The sequence below is a fragment of the Polyodon spathula genome, chromosome 16, assembly GCF_017654505.1.
Source record: "Polyodon spathula isolate WHYD16114869_AA chromosome 16, ASM1765450v1, whole genome shotgun sequence".
Lineage (NCBI taxonomy): Eukaryota > Metazoa > Chordata > Actinopteri > Acipenseriformes > Polyodontidae > Polyodon > Polyodon spathula.
The window spans coordinates 17,067,114-17,086,626 of NC_054549.1; the positions used below are offsets into that span (position 1 = coordinate 17,067,114).

Sequence of the window (19,513 nt, forward strand, 5' to 3'; positions counted from 1 at the left end):
CAGCAGGCACAACAGAAAACTATTATTACTAAGGGTAGGTGGTGCATAGCCAGTTAATTCAAAAGCCTTTCACCTTCAGAGACCTGAGTTTGAATCAATAATGAGTTTGAGTGCATCAACTTAGTAGGTGTCCACATCACAAAACCACCACACAATCTGTCACTATTGTAGACTGCTTGAGAGGGGGACCACCTGGAATGGAGGGGGGAGTTCAGGTCTAGATTGAGCTACGCTCACTCACAGAAGCAGCTGTGACACGCAAGTGTCCTTCACCTTTCATAAGCACTACATTAGCAAACATCAAAAACAGCAGCTCAATTAACAGGCCGTCTTGTGGATTTTTTTGGCTGCTTGCTCAAGGCGTCTTACCTTCCTGGGGTTTACCGATTAGTACATATGCATGAAAGAATGTGTAGGCACCTGCAATTTTAGGGTCCCCTATCTTGATAGAGCAAAGAACTGAATAAATCACAAAGAGGAGTCCAGCATCTTAGCCATACTCACAATGATCTGCACATCAGCATCAGGGACTGGAGATCCCCTCGCCCCAGCGTTGTAGGAGAGAGTGTACCGGAGGCGGCCACCGTAGGATCCAATCTAGAAGACATGAGGACAGAAAGTTCAGATAGAGGCTTCTAGCTGTGGAACAAGACCAATACCAATAAGTATTCAATACTGGAGAACGCCAGGCTAGAAAATGAAAAAAGCATTGTGTTGTTTATTAGGTTTAGCTAAACTGGTTTAAAGAGCTGGTAGCATACAGTATGATTTGATTTGGACAAGACAAGAAATCCATAACAATTTGAACAAGACCAATTTGGACAAGACAAGAAATCCATAACAATGCATCCAGGGATTGCCTGTACACTACCTTCCAACAGCAGATGGACAAAGAGAAGGACTCACTACCTAAAGACGTAGTATCCTTGCATTGGGTTTTGTTCCACCTTCAATCATTTTACATCAAATCTTATTTTTGGACTGTCTGCATTGGACATGTGTCTGCAATGAGTGACACCCAAGACAGCACATGGATTGTTGTACAAACCCGAGTCATTCTGCGTTTACTCAATGTTTATATTCCCACCAACATCTTTGAATGTAAATTCCAGTATATATTTGTAGCAGATATTTCAGTTCCCACAAGCACATCATATCCTAAGGATGTGGTTTGGTTGTATCCTTATTCAAATACAACATGATACAATTCCTGTTTACACACCCACACATACTGTACATCCAAATAAGCAGGAAGCATTCAATATGAAGTCAAGTAGAACATGTTGGGACCAAGGATTTTATCAGCTCTATAAAGGGATTCACTGAAATGTTTGTCTACTTCACTTATTTAGCGTTAAGTTTGCAGGTTAGGTTTTTGTGAATGCAAATTCAAATATTACAAGAAAGTCAAGAAAGCAAACGTTTTTACTTGTTCCTGCATCAGTGTACTGTTTTTTTTTTTACTTCCAAATTTTTTCTTTGAGGGGTTCTGAAGTTGTGGATTGAAAGGCACAGTAAGACCGCCGCATCGTGAGACAACACAGATGCCCACAATACCAAGTATGCCATTCCTAAAGTACACAGCGATAACAAAATAATTCCAGTAAATCTGATCTTACATGGACTATCATCACTTTGTAGGTCTCATACTCTACTGTAATTGGAGGTTACCACCAACTGCTTCAAAAAAATTAGCATTCAAAATCCTATTAACCTGCACCAGAATGCGTGTTTTTTCATATAAGAAAATCCAAGACAAAACCATGGCAATACGTGTGAGCTAAGATTAACTGGAATTATTCTGCTAGCACTGTGTACTTTAAAATATTCACAAGGAACACTTTGTTACAACCCAGAAGGAATTAAGCTGAGAGAACACGAAGCCACTTTGTGGCTTGGAACTTTGTTTCAAGGAGACTGGGTTTCAGGCCACTGCATGGCACACCAGGGGAGACTTGGGGCTTGATACGTATATCAAATTAGCCTCAAACCAAGTCTCCCAATATCATGGGACCAGGCTTCCCTCAATCCATCCAAAACAATTTCAATAACGCACCTTGGACATTCAATAAAAACTTATTTCATTGGACAGTTATCCATTATCACAAAAATCGGAGGTACACATTGATAGAAAAATCACAACTGCATACTTATTCTGAAAATACTCAACTGGAGTGCCCAGTTGCGTAGCATGATGGTACATTAATCACATTAAAAAAGAGACACATTTTTTAATAAGTTGTTTTCCTATTTCATTAAGTCAAAACTGCAAAATATCTAACTCCGTAGATGGACCTGGATTGAACAGTATAGTATATTTTAAGAATAACCAAGAGTTGCATAGAGGTGGTTAATGCAATGTAGAGGTTCAAATGCTAGCTGTTGAGGAACACTGATAACCAGACAGGAATACAAGAACCTGAATATATTTTACAGCGGGCAGGGAACCTGGGTCTCTGTGTACCTATGCCAACCTCTATTGAAAATATACAGTATATGGATATGTAATTTAACCTCTGAAACATGCCTTTATTGGTTAATGCATAGTCTTTTACCTTATCCCCTTTGAAGTGCTGTGGGAGCTGCCAGTAGAAGAGGCCATCAGGAAGCAAGCTGAGACCCTTGTAGACCAAAGCATACTGGGACACAGGAGGAATAAGAGCAGTGAGATAGAGAGGATTGCAGCTAAGGTCCACAAAGCAAAACCAAAGCTGAAGCAGGGGAAAGAATTGGCAAGACAAGGCAGGAATTCATCCCGCAAACAAACAGTACAGCTCCCGGGACATGCCAGAAGACACCTGAATTATATCATTAGGACGTACACATGTACAACACATTGAGATTCATATGCACACCATAGAAAAAACATTATTACAGTTTTACAAGTAAACAGGAATACATTCAGTGTTGAAGACATGTTGAGTCTTCATGAATTCAAGTCATGGGCAAAGTGCTTGTAGGGCAGCAGAGGCTTTCCTTGAAAATTATCCAGACAGGCCAAGGCTATCCTGTGAAGTTTCCTGTGCCAGGTCAATGTTGGAGCTCAATTTGAACACATCTGTAATCATGTTTGCAGCAGAGGGTTCTTTTGTCATATGGTGCGTTATAAATCACCCTGTACAGTATTTAGGCATCGACTCATGCAAAAACATTATAATTCGGCCTTCTATTTATTTAGCAATCTACATTTTTGTAGGTGGCCCAAATACCATGTATTTTAGTATTTTGTACAATACAAAACCAATTAACCAGTTCTTCTTGGTGCTGCTCAAGAGTACTCCTATGGAGAGGTGTTGAAACAAAACCAGATTACCGACACTGACTGACTTCACACTACACACGGCAGGGTGTTGCTAAAACTCTTCTGAGCGAGTTCAAGGTAATCACCTCTGCGGTTCTGCGGACCAAGCTGGTTTTACTTTAACTCATGGTGCACTCCATATCACACTAACGTACATCCTTAAGATGTGTTACCCATTTCATACATATTCAAAGCACCACTCCATGCAAGCAAGCAAGCAAGCAGCCCGGTGCTACCTTGTCATTGTCGACAGGCCTTGGGCCTCTGGGGTACAGAGGGAGGCCTGGGATAAGGTTTGTGGACTGCTGCCTTTGTTCCTGAGGTGCTGGTAAACCCTGCCGATATGTCTGAAAACAGTCACATCAGTAAATTGGTGAAACACCACATTGCGACATAACAATTAACACCATTTCAAGCTATTTGCTTTTTCTCAGTATTGTGCCTTGAATAAAATATAACTAATAGAATATTTTGAACATCCTTTCATCATCGCTTATTGTTATGTTCATTCCAAAATATTTTGTTTGCATCTTACAAGCCAACACGCCTTTGAAAAAAGTTTCTGAAATGTATGGTTTAAAACATACAGTTGAATACACCAGACCATGAATTTCTGTTTTAATTATTTACCCAAAGACAGGAACAGTGAGGCTGAACATTACCTATACATCCCACCTAGGGTCAATATTTATACTATATTTCTTCAATTTACACCAATGTATTCTAATACTCTATGTGAAAAAAAAGTAAAACTTAAAAAAATAAAATATACATTCTAGCATTGAACTTTTTATGAATCATTTACTGCAGATAAAACATATAATAAAACATTGTCTTAACAATGAAGGGCGGCGCTCGTTTTGTTCAGTCCACCTACTGGATCCTGTGAAGGGTTGTGGATAAACACATACCTCAGTCTCTATGAGCCTGGAAGCGAAGCCAGGAGGTGCATTGAGAGGAGAGGGCGGCAGAGGAGCTCTGGCAGAGAAAGAGAAGCCAGATGGAGGAGAAGGAGCAGAGGGGGCGGTAGCACGGGGAAGCAGGGGGGTTGGAGGGCCAGCAGGAGCCATGAAGACGGGCCGAGAGAAAGCTCTGCTCTCAGCTGGGGCCAGCGGCTGAGGGCTGGAGGAAGAGGAGGTGGGTTGGCTGGATGAAAAGTTGGAGATGAGCGCCCATATCTGATCGTCAAGCTGCTTTATCTCCTCCAATTTGGACAGGGACTGCACAGAGTGGGGGTGAAAAAGCATCACCCATTTGAGGCAGAAGAAAACAAAATAGGTGCTCAGAGTGACAAATATGCATGCAGCCATGCAAGAAAGGGAAGAAGCAGTAGTGGTAGTCATGCGTCGTAGTGTCAGGTTTTATAACGCCCCATGTTAGGGGTGTACTGCTATTGTGCTCACTCGGAATTGCATTTAAGTAGTATTTAAAAATCGGCAGGTATAAAAAAAACTGAAAAAACACACCTATTCCCTCACCTTTACATCCGAGTACCAATCATGGCAATTAACTACCGGACTGGGTGTTTTAAAAGCTGATTGGAAGCAAAACTGGTGTTCTGACATTTTGATAGCGTACTGCATTAAAATTATTTTTAAAGTCAGCTTTTCTGGTTTTGAAATCAACATTAATAAATGGACGTGTTTTGATTTATTTAACACCTGCTGATAAATACTTCTTAAAGGCAATTGCGAGTACGAGTGTGAGTATCAGCACAGCTCTACACCAAGCAGTCAAGACTAGACTGGCCAGTTTACTGGATGCAGAACTTCTGTTAACTACTAAACTAAACCAAAGTTTAAGAACACTTCATATAAAAGGGCAATATAACACTAAATGGGAAACAACTGATAATTTAAAAAGAAACACTTAAAATAAGCTTAATAAATTCATGAACAAACATTTCAATGTTGAAATAAGTCTCATGCATATGTCTTGGTGGAAGTCTTACTGAGGCAGCAGAAACTTTGCCTCCCCTCAACACAGGAGGATACCCATCACTGCTGAAACAGGTGGAAATATCTACATACAACTTGCAAATAAATTATCTGCCAATCTCCTCTCTCACAGACTACTGGTTAAGTTTCATAGTAATAAAACTGAAAACACACAAACGTATTACTATCGCATTCAGTGATCAAGGGGTTTGAGTTTCTTCCAAGACACAAAAGTCAACATGCTTCCGTTAGGTCTTCAAAACGATCATGCCAACTAATTACGGAACGCAGTCTATTTACAATTACTACTGTTACGAATGTATTAGAGTGGTTGGTCTACTGTACATTCCTTTCAGTTCAGCCCACAATGATGTCATGCCAGTGATGTGGGACCATGCGGTGTCTCCGATACCTTAAGGGACCGCCTTGACCTTGAATGAGCTTCTCCCATGGAGCCAACGGAGTCCATGAAATTCCACACGGCCGCATCCTTCCTCAGTTGCTCCTCAGTCAAAGCTGAATCTTTCTAACAAACGCAGCAGGTACCTTATCACTGGTAAGATGCAACTTTGCCCGAGCCGACACGAAGGCTTACATATGAAGCCTACCTCTCTTTGGCTTCAATTGTCACTGCTCGTGTGATTTACATTACCTCCAAGTGATGACAATCTGGATAAGAACCTTCACTGCTATGTGTTTTTTTGTTTGAATCACAAGGATGTAACCATAGGATAAGCATTGCAAGTTTTAGTCACACCTAAATTCATGGGCTCATTAGAAAAGCCTAAAACCGCCACACAATTAGAATCAGCAGGAAGGCTTGGAGTGTTCCTAACAAGATCATTCTCCTTGCTGTGAAAGTCACTCCAACCCCCTGGTCCCACACTCTTAGTGTCATCTTATACTTTTACCATGAAGTTGGCTATCAAAGCCTTATTACTATTATTCTAAAAAGGGAAAAAACAAAAACTGCTAATGCTACTAATCTATCAATAAAATAACTAAGGACCTCACCAGGTTCCTTAAATTAACTCACTGAATATTCTTTCCTAGATTTATCATTTGTTTTTCCATTAAGAAAAAAAGAGACAATGTGTAAACTTAGCACTGTAGTTTGGCATAAAATGTTGTCCAGTTGAGAGTCGAATGAAAACAGAATCTCTGGACAATAAAGGGGTCTAATGACTAAGCCCTCTTCTAGTTTTGAGGTTCACATACTATTTCCTTGTCCAGTATTATAAACACATTTGCAGTGCTCAAGCTTTTTACATACATGACATCTTTCCACAATATTGCTCATTTCAAAGGCTCTCGAGGCTTGATATACAATCTAAAGCTCAAACAATTTGCATGCAAGACAAGTCCTGTACAAGCATTTAGGGTGAATAAGACTTTCAAACCCTCAAAAGCATCTTGAGAAATCTATGCATTGTATACCATCCCCTCAGGCATGCTCCAATACAATCTATGCATTCTACACCTTCCCCTCAGACATGCTCCAGTACAAACACACTTGGTGAGGGAATTATCATTTTGATCCATATCGCCCTTTTCAATCTCTCAAATATAGCTGAGGCTTGCAAATTAGTCCACTGCACTGCCTAGCGTTCAGGCCCTTGAGCGAATGTATAAAAAATTTAAATAATGATATGTTGGTGCAACCTGAAAAGTACATTTCCAAACATGCGTTTGCTAGCAGGCAGCATGCTCATGGTGTTTAAAGTCGACAATTACCCAGTAATGTGACTCACGTAACTGAAAGGAAACTATCATGAAAATTAACCTTGGTTTGGCATCTGAAAATAGACTCAAGGCATGGAAATGCAGCCAGTAAGGAATACATGCTTCAACATGTCTCCAAAACCAGGCTCACAAACACCAGTGCAAACCAGACAGTGTTTTACCTTGTGTGCTCGCCTCATACGGGCAAAGAAAGCCTCCCTCTGAAGAACCAGACACAGTAGAAAGTCACACAGAAAAAACGTAAATGGAAAAAGTCACATCAATGATTTTAGGCTGGTGAAAATAGGGATGCTCGATTCTGGAAACTAAGAATAAACCTATTTAAACTTTAACATACTTGGCATGTTTAAAACCATCCCATAATAAGAACCTTGATTATAGTGCTTTATTATATGTGTTTATTTATATATATATATATATATATATATATATATATATATATATATATATATATATATATATTTTACAAGCACATTTTTTGACTAAATGTCTAATAAAGACTCTACATGCTCAATCTTTGGCTCACCTTTTCAACTATTACCACACCTATTGAAACGCATTAAAAAAGAAAGTATTTTATTTGTTTTTAATAATTAGTAAACATTATCACTAGTTCCCTCATACATGTAGATCTTTCCAGTACCATACTATAGATAGGAATATTTAAACTAACAGACCTCAAGAAGCAACAGTTTCAGCTTTCTAAAAAAGCAGCTCCCTTACCTTTTACTTCCTTTAATTCAAGTTCAAACAGGACCGCTGCTCAATGTGTCTGCCATGTAAACAGACTGAATCGCTGAATCAAATCGTCACAGACAAGCTGCACACTTTCCATTGTATTGTGGCTGATTTATCTGCCAATGTCGGCATCCGATTAGTTAAATGAACTTCTGAATAAGCCTAAAAAAATTCAAATCAAAAACTGCTGAGCTTTCAGCAGATTCTTCAAATGGATTCAAACCCTGAGGTAAGTATAAATTGATTCAATTGTATAGACAATGGAAGAAGTTTCACATCATGACTTGGAGGTAAACCAAGTTATCCCTGTTTTAACCCAGACAAAACACATTATCTGAAACATTTGTCTGCCTAAGATGGTTTCCACAACTGCACAGCCTGAACCATGCACACTTTGGAGGCAGTGAAACTGCGGTGCACTGTTAATACGCTCAAGCTACTGAAGACTACCTTGTCTCCTTGGAGGTTCTCTGGAAGTTGCCAAAACAACGCCTCCTGGCCCAGCTGTCCGAAGCGGCTGTGTGACAGCTGAGCGCCGTCAGTGGCGACTTCCACTGAGAATCCAGTAACGATGCGTGTGCTGCGTTGCCGGTTCACCAGGGCAAAGTTCTGGAAGTTTCCGGGAGAAAACGAGGTGGAAATCTGAAGGAAAAATGGTAAGGTAAAGAGGGTTTTCAGACATGTCAAAGCTAATTCCTATTGTGTCCATTTTAAAACCAGACATTTCCTCATCTGGCTTTAGTTTATCCTAAAGAACACCTATTAAAAACGGTACTTGAAACTATTTTACTTTTGAGAGTTTTCACCTCGGCAAGCTCTTAGCTTTCAAGCAACGAGTTTCCAACCTTCTCTCAAAAACCCCATTCTATCCCTTCTCACCAGGTCTCTGTAGTAAGAGGAGCTGACGCATTGCTGAGTCACTCCCATACAGAAGCAGGGCAGGCAGCCCTCCTGCAGAGCAGCACTCAGGTGGAAGTGCCCACGTTTGCAGCTACTGCAGGTAGGGCCCTCCGTGTGCATCTGCAAGAAACATAAAGCAGCAGCTTTATAACAAATCTCCTAAACACCACCATTGACATCACTGTTCTGTGATTAGACTGGCGCTGTAAATGCACAGGCAGTTAAAATAGTTCTGGAAAACAAAATGAGAATACAGGTGAGCTGTTGCAAATGTATGGAAAACAAAACTATGGGGAGGAAGAATAGATTAAATGTAGTTTAACATAGCGATGTCCTTACCTTGCAGAGGCATTGCCCATTGGCATCACATCTGTCACTGGCCCTTCCTCTGGGGTCACAACGGCAATCTAAACCAAGAAAGAAGGAATCAGCAATCTTTCCCGAAAGGAAACACACAAAACAAGTCTGAGCTAACCGCTACATTTTTATACAGTACATTGTACTTGACAGACAAAACCAACTACATAAAACATCTACTATCTAAAATGTCATACAACATTGCTTACAACGTTGGAAGAGTAGTTATAAAATTAGACAACACTGCAGTATCTGTTAAAACATTAACAAAGGATATTGTCGAAGCCATTTAGTTTTTACAAATTGAATTTGTTTATTTATTTTTTTAACAAAAGCTATTGGTCAGTTTGTATTGAATTTCACATGTCATTTCATCCAAAAACCTACAGATTTATTCCAAGAATGTTTGGTATATAAATATCAGTGCGATACAAGGCTTTCTATTGAATGTACAGTAGTTTACATTGTCTCTCAGAGCACTGTACAGTAGCATCCACAGTAAAAAGAACTTTAAAAAAATGATGGGCCTTGCTTATGATTTGCGTGTTTAAAGCTGTGTGTCTTTCAGTCCACTGCAGGTCCTTGTTTAAACGCATGTCCTTAATTACTGAATAAAACCTCGATACTCAGGAGCTGGTGGAAAGAAGGTGCTGGTTTGGAATGGACTGGAAGAGCCACAAGCAGCACCGAACACACAACAAGAAAAGTAACCTTCAGAAGCTGCCAGTTGACTAATCACACAGTTCGATTTCAAAGCAGCAGTAAACAGTCCTGTTTTGGTGTGTTAAAAGTGTACTCTAGTAGCAGACTAGCAATGTGAATATGTTAACTGTATTCAGCTGTTTGAATTAAACAAACTAAGTGCAGTTGCATTTGCAATCAATTACACAGAAATGCCATTTCAGAATCATTTTTCAAACATTCAAAAGACGTTTTAAAATATAAAGTGTTAGAAAACATTAGAGAACCAGATATTACCCGATACATAATATATACCCTGTATGTATATATAGTTAACTATTTTACTTTGACTGTTCGACTCAAGACTGACAAGTAGTCATTCTACCCCTACAAGTTAGCATCACTGGGTTAATGGAACTAGCCAACACACATCCCTAGAAGCCACTGAAAACTATGACACTATGCTTCCCACACGGGGTCACAGAATGATTTAAAAACATGACAAACAGACACTGCCGTTACCGTTCCCATTGTTATTCCCGTTCCTGCTGCACGACCGTCCCAGGAGTGGGTTCCCAGAGTATCCTGCAGCACACCTAAACAGACATTCCAGAGTTAAGAGCAGTTCCTTCCAAAGGATCATTGCATCTATGGTGGATAATATGATTCCAGTCACAACTTGATATTTTTTTTGGTCGGCAGTTGGGACAAATGGTTAAACATCTCTAACACCATTTTTTTTTTTAAACTCCAGTCATGTGCAGTCAGTTATAAACAGGAGGGTGGTTGTGTTTTATCCTTTATTGTCTCCAATGATAATTATGGTGTAATCCCACGAAGCACTGAGTTTTAATCAAACAAAGAGAGACTTGTGTGGCCAAAGGTTATTCTCATCTTAACTGGCTTCAATTGAAGCCTTTTTGACATCCATCCCTTCCATGGCAGGACTAACGAGTACTGTTATCATAAAATGAAATGTGTTTGTAAATCATAAAACACAGTGCCCTTTAACGTGCAGTAAAAGAACATTATTAAAAAAAAGGAAGGTTTCTTCTTTATATCAATGCCCCTTGCAGTAGCCTTGAAAGCACCGGTTTGTCCCAACATTCACAAGCATACATGGATATACATATATAAGAACAGCTGACTATAGAAGACACGTCCCATATGTACAATGACGCACCTGTAAGGAGATAAGAGACAGCAACAGCAGCTGCTTACACACCGAGCAGCTATTGTTGTACTCTGTTCATATTATAGCCAATGTGTTTATCAGTGCAACACAGAGGATTTTAATGTCTGTCTGCTAGTAGTTTTTTGACAGTAAGTGGTACATTTCAGCTACACTTGAGTTATAATACAATCAGGCCCCTGTGTGTAAACATGCCAGAAGGTTGGAATTTTCCATCTCCATTTCAATTTCTGAAGACAGCTATTCCCATCCGACAAAGTTCGGAACTATTCCATTATTGAGAAAAGGGTTAAGTCTTTTTATACATCAGAACTGAATGAATCTGAACACCAAACACTAATATAAAGTTAGCTCAGTTTGCCAGCATTTAAAAGCGGAACAACTCCAATTCCCAGTACAAAACATCAACAAACACAACTACTCCAAAGCAAACCCACCACAAGTTTCTGAATTCTGACACAAAACTGATGACGAAGGAAAACACAACATTTCACAGCAAACACAATGTGAGGCCCCGTCCCAAAGCTTTGCAAAGCAGAACCAGTGGCTAGCGCACATTGCAGGTTTAGTGGAGTTAAAAGTTCCCTTACCTGTTCACATGAAGCTCTTCTGTAAATCAGGCTGTACATCAATGATACTCCAAGAAGCACTCTTTCACTTTGTGTCATACAATAGTGAACACTTAAGCAGGAAATTATGATATGTACTCTGTTCTAATACAATCTTCAACTCAATTAAGTCATTTATACTATAGAGATGACCACAGGTTTGCTACAGTTTACCATTTGTTTACAAGCATCTTCACCTGATCTCTATAGAAACGACAGTATTTAGACAATAATTAAAGCTAGACATTTTATCTCAATGTGGCGCGGCCATCTACATTGAGGTAGTGCCCACTTAGAGTTCCTGATTGGTGACTGAATGTTCCTGGGTTTCCAATTAAAACTTTCACTTTTTTGATACATAAGAACCATTTGTCTTACTAAAGCATAAGCTTCATCCGTCTAGAAAGCAAGTCTGGGGATACATTTCTCATTAGTTATCCTGAACAGTTGAAAAAAACAGAACAAAACAAAAAATGTGTCATTGCCCACCAGATACCTGGACTAGGGCTCCTGATTTTCCATTCTGGGGAATAGCAAATTTGTTTTTTTTCCCAAAATGACCAATTCCATTTTTCCTACTTTTTAAATTTTTTTATTTAATAATTAACATTTGAACACTATAGTTAAAAATAAGTACGTTAATAAATATTACAACAATTATTTCTTTTTGTTTTAAAGCCAAGATTTGTAATCACTCTTCTTGTTGTAATAGTAAGTAAAGCACCTGATGACACTTACATGTCAATGTTTACAAACATAATTTGGTTCACTGCTATTATCTGCTGCTATCACCTGATTGTAATTTAAATAGCGCCCCTTTTAATGTAATACATGATGAATTCCCCCAATGGTTTCTTTGCTAATTCTGCCGTATTTGCAAAATTTAACAGGAGGTGTGTCTCCAGACGGAATGTCTTTATGAAACAAACAGTGTGTTCTGTAGTGACTACACAGTAAAGCGCTCAATTTCCTTTAAGGAACGTAAAGCTAGAAAAACAGCGTTCAGATCACTTCTTCATCGTCGGATAATATAAATTTCATTTAAAAATGGTTTAGCATTGGTTTAACATTGCTAATTATAGCTTTATTAGATGCAGATAGTGGAAAGAAATAAACTAAACAATAATGAAATATGCAATTAATTTAGCTGACTTCGGGAAAGCCCTGCCTTGAGTGCAGTACCTTAGTATATAAGAATGCAGCGCGTTGCCATTTTATTATTGTCATCTTTTTTTGCTTTCTTCTTCTCTGCGTTTATGACTGTCAATATGATCTTTTATGCTATTGACTCATACATGATCAATCAAATGACCACAGAACTTGCAGAATAGTATCCCACCATCCTCGTACAGATAATCAGAAAATGTTTCCGCTCTGTCTTTTGCTGAAATACTGCATTTTTTTCTATGTTGGTGCAGTCGCCATGTTGAATTTCAGTAGAGATGCATGAGTGAAGTCACATGATGAATTAACTCAACTTGGCTGGGTGTAGTGCAAAAAAACCAAACACAAAACACTCCACAAAACTGGAGTTGTGCGGAGAAAACGACAGCACTGCAAAATTCCATTCCCAAAATGCCTAATTCCGTTCTCAATTCCAGAAAATCAGTAGCCCTACTGAACATACTTGAACATTCAATCTTTTCATGAAATCCACTCTGTAAAATCAACCCAAAATCAATAAATCACTCTTACGTGGTAGATACAGACTTATTGTGAAAGGTAAGCTAGGAAATGTACATATTTGTAAAATACATATTTGCAAAATAATTGTCAAAACTGATCTGCTGTGCAATGGAGTTTAATGCTGAAATGTTCAGGAAGTCCTAACCATTATATTTATTATACAGTTTTGAAAACTAAATTATTCAATCCAGCAGAACTTAGTACAGAGCAACAAAATAGTTTTGAAAATACTTTTATTACATCATTAAAAATGTTAAATCATTAAATACAACAGCTTTATCAAAATAGACATAGCACAATACAAATGCAACTGAAAATCAAAAATCAAAAGATAAGAAGAATTACGTTTATGAAACACAAAGCAATACAAATTGCTGTAGAAAACATTTTAGACTGTAATACGTTGGTGGTCATATGGTCATACTGATGGTGGAATTGTACGGGCATGGAATATTTTAAAAAAATATTTAAGAACTAAACTAAAATGGCATGCAAAAGCTGTCAAAGCCTAGAGTACTTAACACTTCTGTAGATGCTACATAACCCTAAAATATACAAGTAGCTTTACTTGTATAACACTAAAACTGTGGTCAAATTAGCCTAGAGTTCATATTTATGGATTAAAAAAAAAAAAAAAAAAAAAGTTAGGTTGTTAGAACTACTTGACGGACGTCAACAATCAAATAAACCTCTACACATAGGCTTGACAGATGATCCTGCGTAGATCCCAAATATGAAACCTGTTAAACCTGAACTTGTTAAGTCTTGAAGTCTGAAAGGATAAGACAGGGGCAGCTGAGGTAGACTGATTGACCTTTGCTCACTGCCTGGCCTGGCTGGGACTGCTACTGGAGAGCCAATAAGCTATGCATGTTTGTGCCTGGTTGCATCACTTGAAACAAACACTATCCCTGTATCCAGTCTGGGGTTTCAGAACTACACTTAATTAAAGTGTAGTATTAAAATCATCAGGAGATTGGGTCTGACGTTAAATAAACTGTTCCTCCACTAAAGATGCATTAGTCAACCTACAGGTGGGTCTTAATGCGTTCGGTTCAGAGCACATTTGCCAGGGGCTGGATGGTGTAAACTGACACCTGGCATTTTAATAATAATATACTAAAACAAGGAACGTACTGAAATCCAGGACAGGCTGCAAGGCAAGTTTCAAGTCTTGTGCTTGGTACTTGGATAAGAGACCTAGATGCCAAACCGGGTCATGCATAAAATGGTGACTCCACAGTGGGGGACTCGCCCCTTTAAGCAAGAGCTGAACTAATGCCCCGGAATGTTGGGGGAACGCTGTGAGGCAGGATGTTCCATCGCTGAGATACCCTGAAGTGCTGTCTGCTCTATGGGCATTAAAGATCCAGCCGACATATTTGAAAAAACAGAAAGAATGTTACCAGTGATGTCATGCATGAATTCCAATAACCTCAATACAATTTGGGCCTGACCAAATAGCCTCTTGGCTTCAATTCCCCAATCACTATAAATAGTGATACGGTTTCCCTGAATCTTAGTAGGTCTAACCTCTTTCAACATCTTATAGTATCTTGCTTTTTAGATGGTGGCAAATGTACTTATTGCCTGCCAAGTCTGCCAAGAGTTGGAAACATGTAGGATAACAACACGCACAACATTATCATGATGCCTTTTCCAAGCTACTTTGTGTATAAAACATGGAAGTTCAACTGAAACACAAATTCATGAACCAAGTGTTGATTTTTCAAAATAACTTAATAATCTGGGATAATTTTTACAGGAATGACAAGCCTTCCAAGAAGAATGTGAAGGGAAGGTTGCTTTTGTTGTCTTTTCTTGGGCGACTGTAATCCTTGAAGCAATTTGAGAAGGTCAGCTGCATTTGAATTCTGCTTGGGCTGCTTTTTCTTTTTAGTACTCGGGCGCCCGCTGCCACTCGAGTCGAGACGGTTCTTGGATATTGTTGTCTTGACAGAGCCAGTAGTTGGTAATCCATGCTTCACCTTTCTCTTGACAGATGGTGAAGGCAGTGGTCGCACCATGCTGTAGTCTTCTCCAGTTTCTCTGGACCAAGCACCTCTCTGTCTCACGGCTTTAGTAAAGGGCTTCTTTAAAACCGGAGGTTTGGTCATGGCCAAAGTTTGTTTTATTACTTGTCTTCTTTTAGTAATAGGATTTGTTGGTACTGTTGGTTTTACAGCCTTTCTTGAAATATTATCAGTAAATCTTTGTGTGACTAAAGGCTTAGGTGCAGATTTTGGCCTGGTGGTTGACAACATTTTAGGTGCTTTGGTAACCGTCTTGGCTTTAGCTGTTGGTGGTACAATCTGCTGTTCTGACTTTGGTTTTGCAGTGATGTTTGGCTTATAGTTACTGTGTAACTTTTTGGGAGGCAGAATGCTAGCCACCTTAGTAGCAGTCCTAAGTGGTCCGAGTGGGGCTACCGTAGTTATTCTAGAAAGAGTAATTTGCACCTTTGTTACAGTAAGTCTTTTATGTGGTTGTGTCGTCGACTTTGGAGTTTTGATATTGGGTTTTGTTGTATTAGATGTGGTAACGGACACGGTTGAAATAAAAGGACGTGCAGAGATGTGTGACCAGTCGTTTCTTCTGGATGACCTTGCTTTTCTTAGGTCACTGATTTCCTCTGCTAGCACAGTGAACCCATCAATCAGAATTTCAAACTTTGACTCCAATTTGGAGAGCCTTGCATCTAAATCTGCGTGACTCTTCTGGAGCTCCGCAATCTTGTCTTGTTTCTTAGAAGGGGAAAGCATCTCAGTCAGGGTTTTCAACTGAGAGCTTAAATAGTCCTGTTTGATCTTCACTGCCTCGAGGTTATCCTTCATCTCAATACCATTGTCCTCCAGCATAGTCATCCTCCTATTAAAACTGTTCAATGAGGCTCTAATCAGAGACTGGAAGTCTCGCCGCCTTGTTTTAGGCATAGGAAGGTCAAGCAGGGGAATGCTGGAGGCTGTAGGGGGGACTGCCACCGTCGTAGTAATTCTCGGTTCCCGACTCGCACTGTGTATTGTGGTAAACAGTACGCTTTTAGAAGTACTCAATATTTCAGTACCACTGGCATCCACAGGAAAAGCGGTGTTATTTATCACCACATAGGTTTCATCAAAGCTACCGTCACCACTGAGGTCTTCTAAAATCTGTTTCTCCTCGCTGAAATTGTAAACTGCTTCACTACAGTTCACAGGGATGAGGTCATCCAGCTTTCCAATCTGCAGCAGCTCTGGGCAGATATCCACATGTCTTTTTATTTAAAGAATTAAAACATCATTGGTCAGGGAAACATGACAATAGATATTTCATAACAACATGGAAATGTAAGTGTCAGTAGCCTGGTAGGAAGACGGTTAGTGTGATATTGATTCTCATGCTAGACAAGCTTCATCTTTGCACTTTCCTGTAGATGTACCAGTACAAAGATTCAATAGATAGTAGAATTTTATTTTAAGCGCCAAAAAATTATTTTCATAGCTTTGATTAGTGGGACAAATACTGACCATTTAACCCAGCAGAAGTTTGAACCAGCAATGAATAGCAATTAGATTGAAGGGTGTTTCTAGTACTGTTAGCATCCAAGCAGAAACAGAGGAAGTGAAACATATAAAAATCCTGGTAAAAGAAGTATAAGCATACCAGCTTGGGCCCAACTTCCCTTAACTACCAAAGTCCACTCAACTAGCTAAAGCAAAAGCATTAAGGGCTGCTGAAATGACGCCGAAGACAATAACTCAAGTTCCCTACTTATAAACCCAACTGAAGACTAGAAAAAGTTGTCACTCAACCGTCTGAAAAGTATTCAAAGCCTCTAGATGGTGTGCTTTATCATTATACTACATGATGTAAATAGTTTTTCCCCAGCTTACAGCTGAAATGTTCTTCATAAAATAACCAAAATGAAAACATTCAATATGCAGAATAAAAGGAATATGTTTTATATCTACATTGTTGTTCTTCTCTGCACTACGACATATTAAAAAGCATGCCCAATATCTCAAGCCATAGGCAAGCGTACATACAGAGAAGCGTTGGCACTAGGTGGGAACATGTAACCACCATGTTCTGTCTAATCTTACAAAATGACACCACACTAACAGGGATACCTACTGTTAAAGCCACTTTATTTCAAGAGACTTCAAATAAGCACTTGCTTGGATGACTCAACTAAGATATTAGTTCTGTCACAGCACAGCAAAAATAAATAAATACATACCTAAACTATACCTACATCTAATGTATGTAGCTATAGTAAATATCTCATGCCATTAGTGAGACAGCTTATAGCCACCACTGTTGAAATGAAATTCAGGAACTGGAACATTGTCGTTTTAGAATGCCTTACACCGAGACATGTACAAGTAGCCTCATCTCTGATCCAGGACTCAGCAGTATGAAGCACAATGCTGTGTTAAAACAGCACCGATATACCCGTAGGTCTACAGGGAATGCTGAGTCACCTCTGCAGGCTTACTTATGCCACAACCTGAGAGGCCTTCAAGGATTTTGGGCACAGCTTCAACCACAAGGGCAGACAGTTATTTCAGGTCTCATAGGATTACACAGTACTGAATCGTATTGATTGTCTGACAGACTAGCCAGCAACTTTAATTACTACCCGATCTTCATAGCTCTATGTGGTAACCGTAGCAGAACCAGAGACACAGTTTACAGTGTTTTCATGTGAACTCTTTTTCAGGTACTGGATTGTGTTTTCTGACAGCTTAAATAAACTTTGCTATCCATACCTTACAAAAAACAGGCAACCACCTTAACCACCATTTTGTAATGCGTCCCCTAGGGCCAGAAAGTGGCCATTTTGTCCAGCTGGAATTTTGTTTTATTCCCCCAAGCCACAATTTAAGTAAGGCCCTTTAATTTCGGATTTTTCCTAAATAATCAAGGGTTTATTAGAAGTTATAATTACATTTTCGGCACAATTTGATTCACTCAAGCATAAGACAATAGATCCAAACTATATTAATATTCACCAAAATTACAAAAAAATGGTTTTCATCCCATTTTTTAAATAAATGTTATATGAAATAAAACCCCAGAAGGGTCTTTAATGTAATTAAACATACAATATGAGTGCATCTAACAGCATAAAGACACTTTCACTGGGAGTGTAACTCTGGCCGGGCCTATTCTGACGTCCGTTTGTTATGATTTGATTATAATTTCTGTAGTTCTTGTAAAATAATGCATGCTTTGCTATGATCACATTGTGGAGGAGTACCCAAAACAGTAACAGAAATCCTCACAGCCACCAGAAGAATCAGACGAAAGTGTTCCCTCCATCAAGCCAGGCTCCTAAAATACTGCATGTGCTTGGAAAATCAAAGCTTTTGGAGGTATTTCTAGTTTTCTGGTGGCATGGCAACTATTATTATTTAATATTTTTGAATTTATGGTTGTGATCTCATGATGTTGTGAAGCCAAAATAAATGTAGACTCTGGGTCTCCATATTTTCTGCAATCCTTCTGGCACCATTGCGTTAACCCAGTCCATCTGGTTTTCTTGTCTATCTGTTGTTTTGTCTATTTTGTAAAAACAAGCATTTGAAGCCACTCATGTTAAGTATTTCAGTTTAGCAAAATAAAACTCACGAGAGGGCATCACCAGAAGATACGGGCCCTGTCATACAGACAAGGTCCAGTTCTCTCAGGATTTTATTTGATTAGAAAGTGGTAAACAGTACACTTTAACAGTAGCCTTTCAATCTGAGCAGGTGTTAGTGGCCTGCAATAGATTGATGGGTGAAAGTTCAAATGCATTTTCTTTCTAACACTAATAAAGGAGTTGGTGCTGTACTTATCTACTGTACATATTATAGTATTATACGTTTGGTAAAATACACCATTAATTATTTAACCACACAGTAGTATGCCTAAACATTTTTAAAAACTACATACCTACATGGCTTTTATTGTTTGTATATTTTCTCATGCAGGTACCTGTAGTACTTTAAGGAATCCCTTGCCTCTGAAAGCAGTGCTTGTATTAGAAACTACAGTGAAGGTGTTAAAAACAATTCCCCACAAATAACCTTGGTTTGTTAAGGTAACCACCACTGGTAAAAGCTGTTGCTCGAATGCAGTGGTTTATTCATTTGGCATGGGTGGCACGGAGTCTTGTTTGAGCTCCTCCCATACCAGGTTATACAACCAGGGAATCGGTTTGAGAGCAAAGGAAAAACAAAAAAATAAAATCAAAAACATGCTTTTCAGTTTCATAACCCGAAGTTCCACTCGTCTGAGGGACCCTGGAAATCAGTGAAACTTCCTCATGTAAATTCTTATGGAAGAATTTCTAAACTAAAGCCAGTGCAACATGAAAGCTTGGTGTAAGAAACATGGGGTTTTC

The 19,513-nt window shown here is 39.0% G+C and overlaps 1 protein-coding gene across 2 annotated transcripts in view; it reads right to left on the bottom strand.

The window, feature by feature from the left end:
- The window catches only part of LOC121328933 (basement membrane-specific heparan sulfate proteoglycan core protein-like), a 174,036-nt gene that overhangs the window by 74,866 nt on the left and 79,657 nt on the right, over window positions 1–19,513 (bottom strand). The window contains exons 31-40 of one of the 2 annotated variants that reach the window (XM_041274078.1): window positions 10,180–10,253; window positions 8,959–9,026; window positions 8,599–8,739; window positions 8,170–8,361; window positions 7,143–7,181; window positions 5,651–5,764; window positions 4,213–4,521; window positions 3,538–3,648; window positions 2,556–2,639; window positions 505–597 (exon numbers count right to left, since the gene is read on the bottom strand). In XM_041274078.1, the coding sequence (XP_041130012.1) occupies window positions 505–597; window positions 2,556–2,639; window positions 3,538–3,648; window positions 4,213–4,521; window positions 5,651–5,764; window positions 7,143–7,181; window positions 8,170–8,361; window positions 8,599–8,739; window positions 8,959–9,026; window positions 10,180–10,253 (1,225 nt within the window). The remainder of the gene's footprint in view (window positions 1–504; window positions 598–2,555; window positions 2,640–3,537; window positions 3,649–4,212; window positions 4,522–5,650; window positions 5,765–7,142; window positions 7,182–8,169; window positions 8,362–8,598; window positions 8,740–8,958; window positions 9,027–10,179; window positions 10,254–19,513) is intronic. The other variant, XM_041274079.1, reaches the window with a different exon arrangement.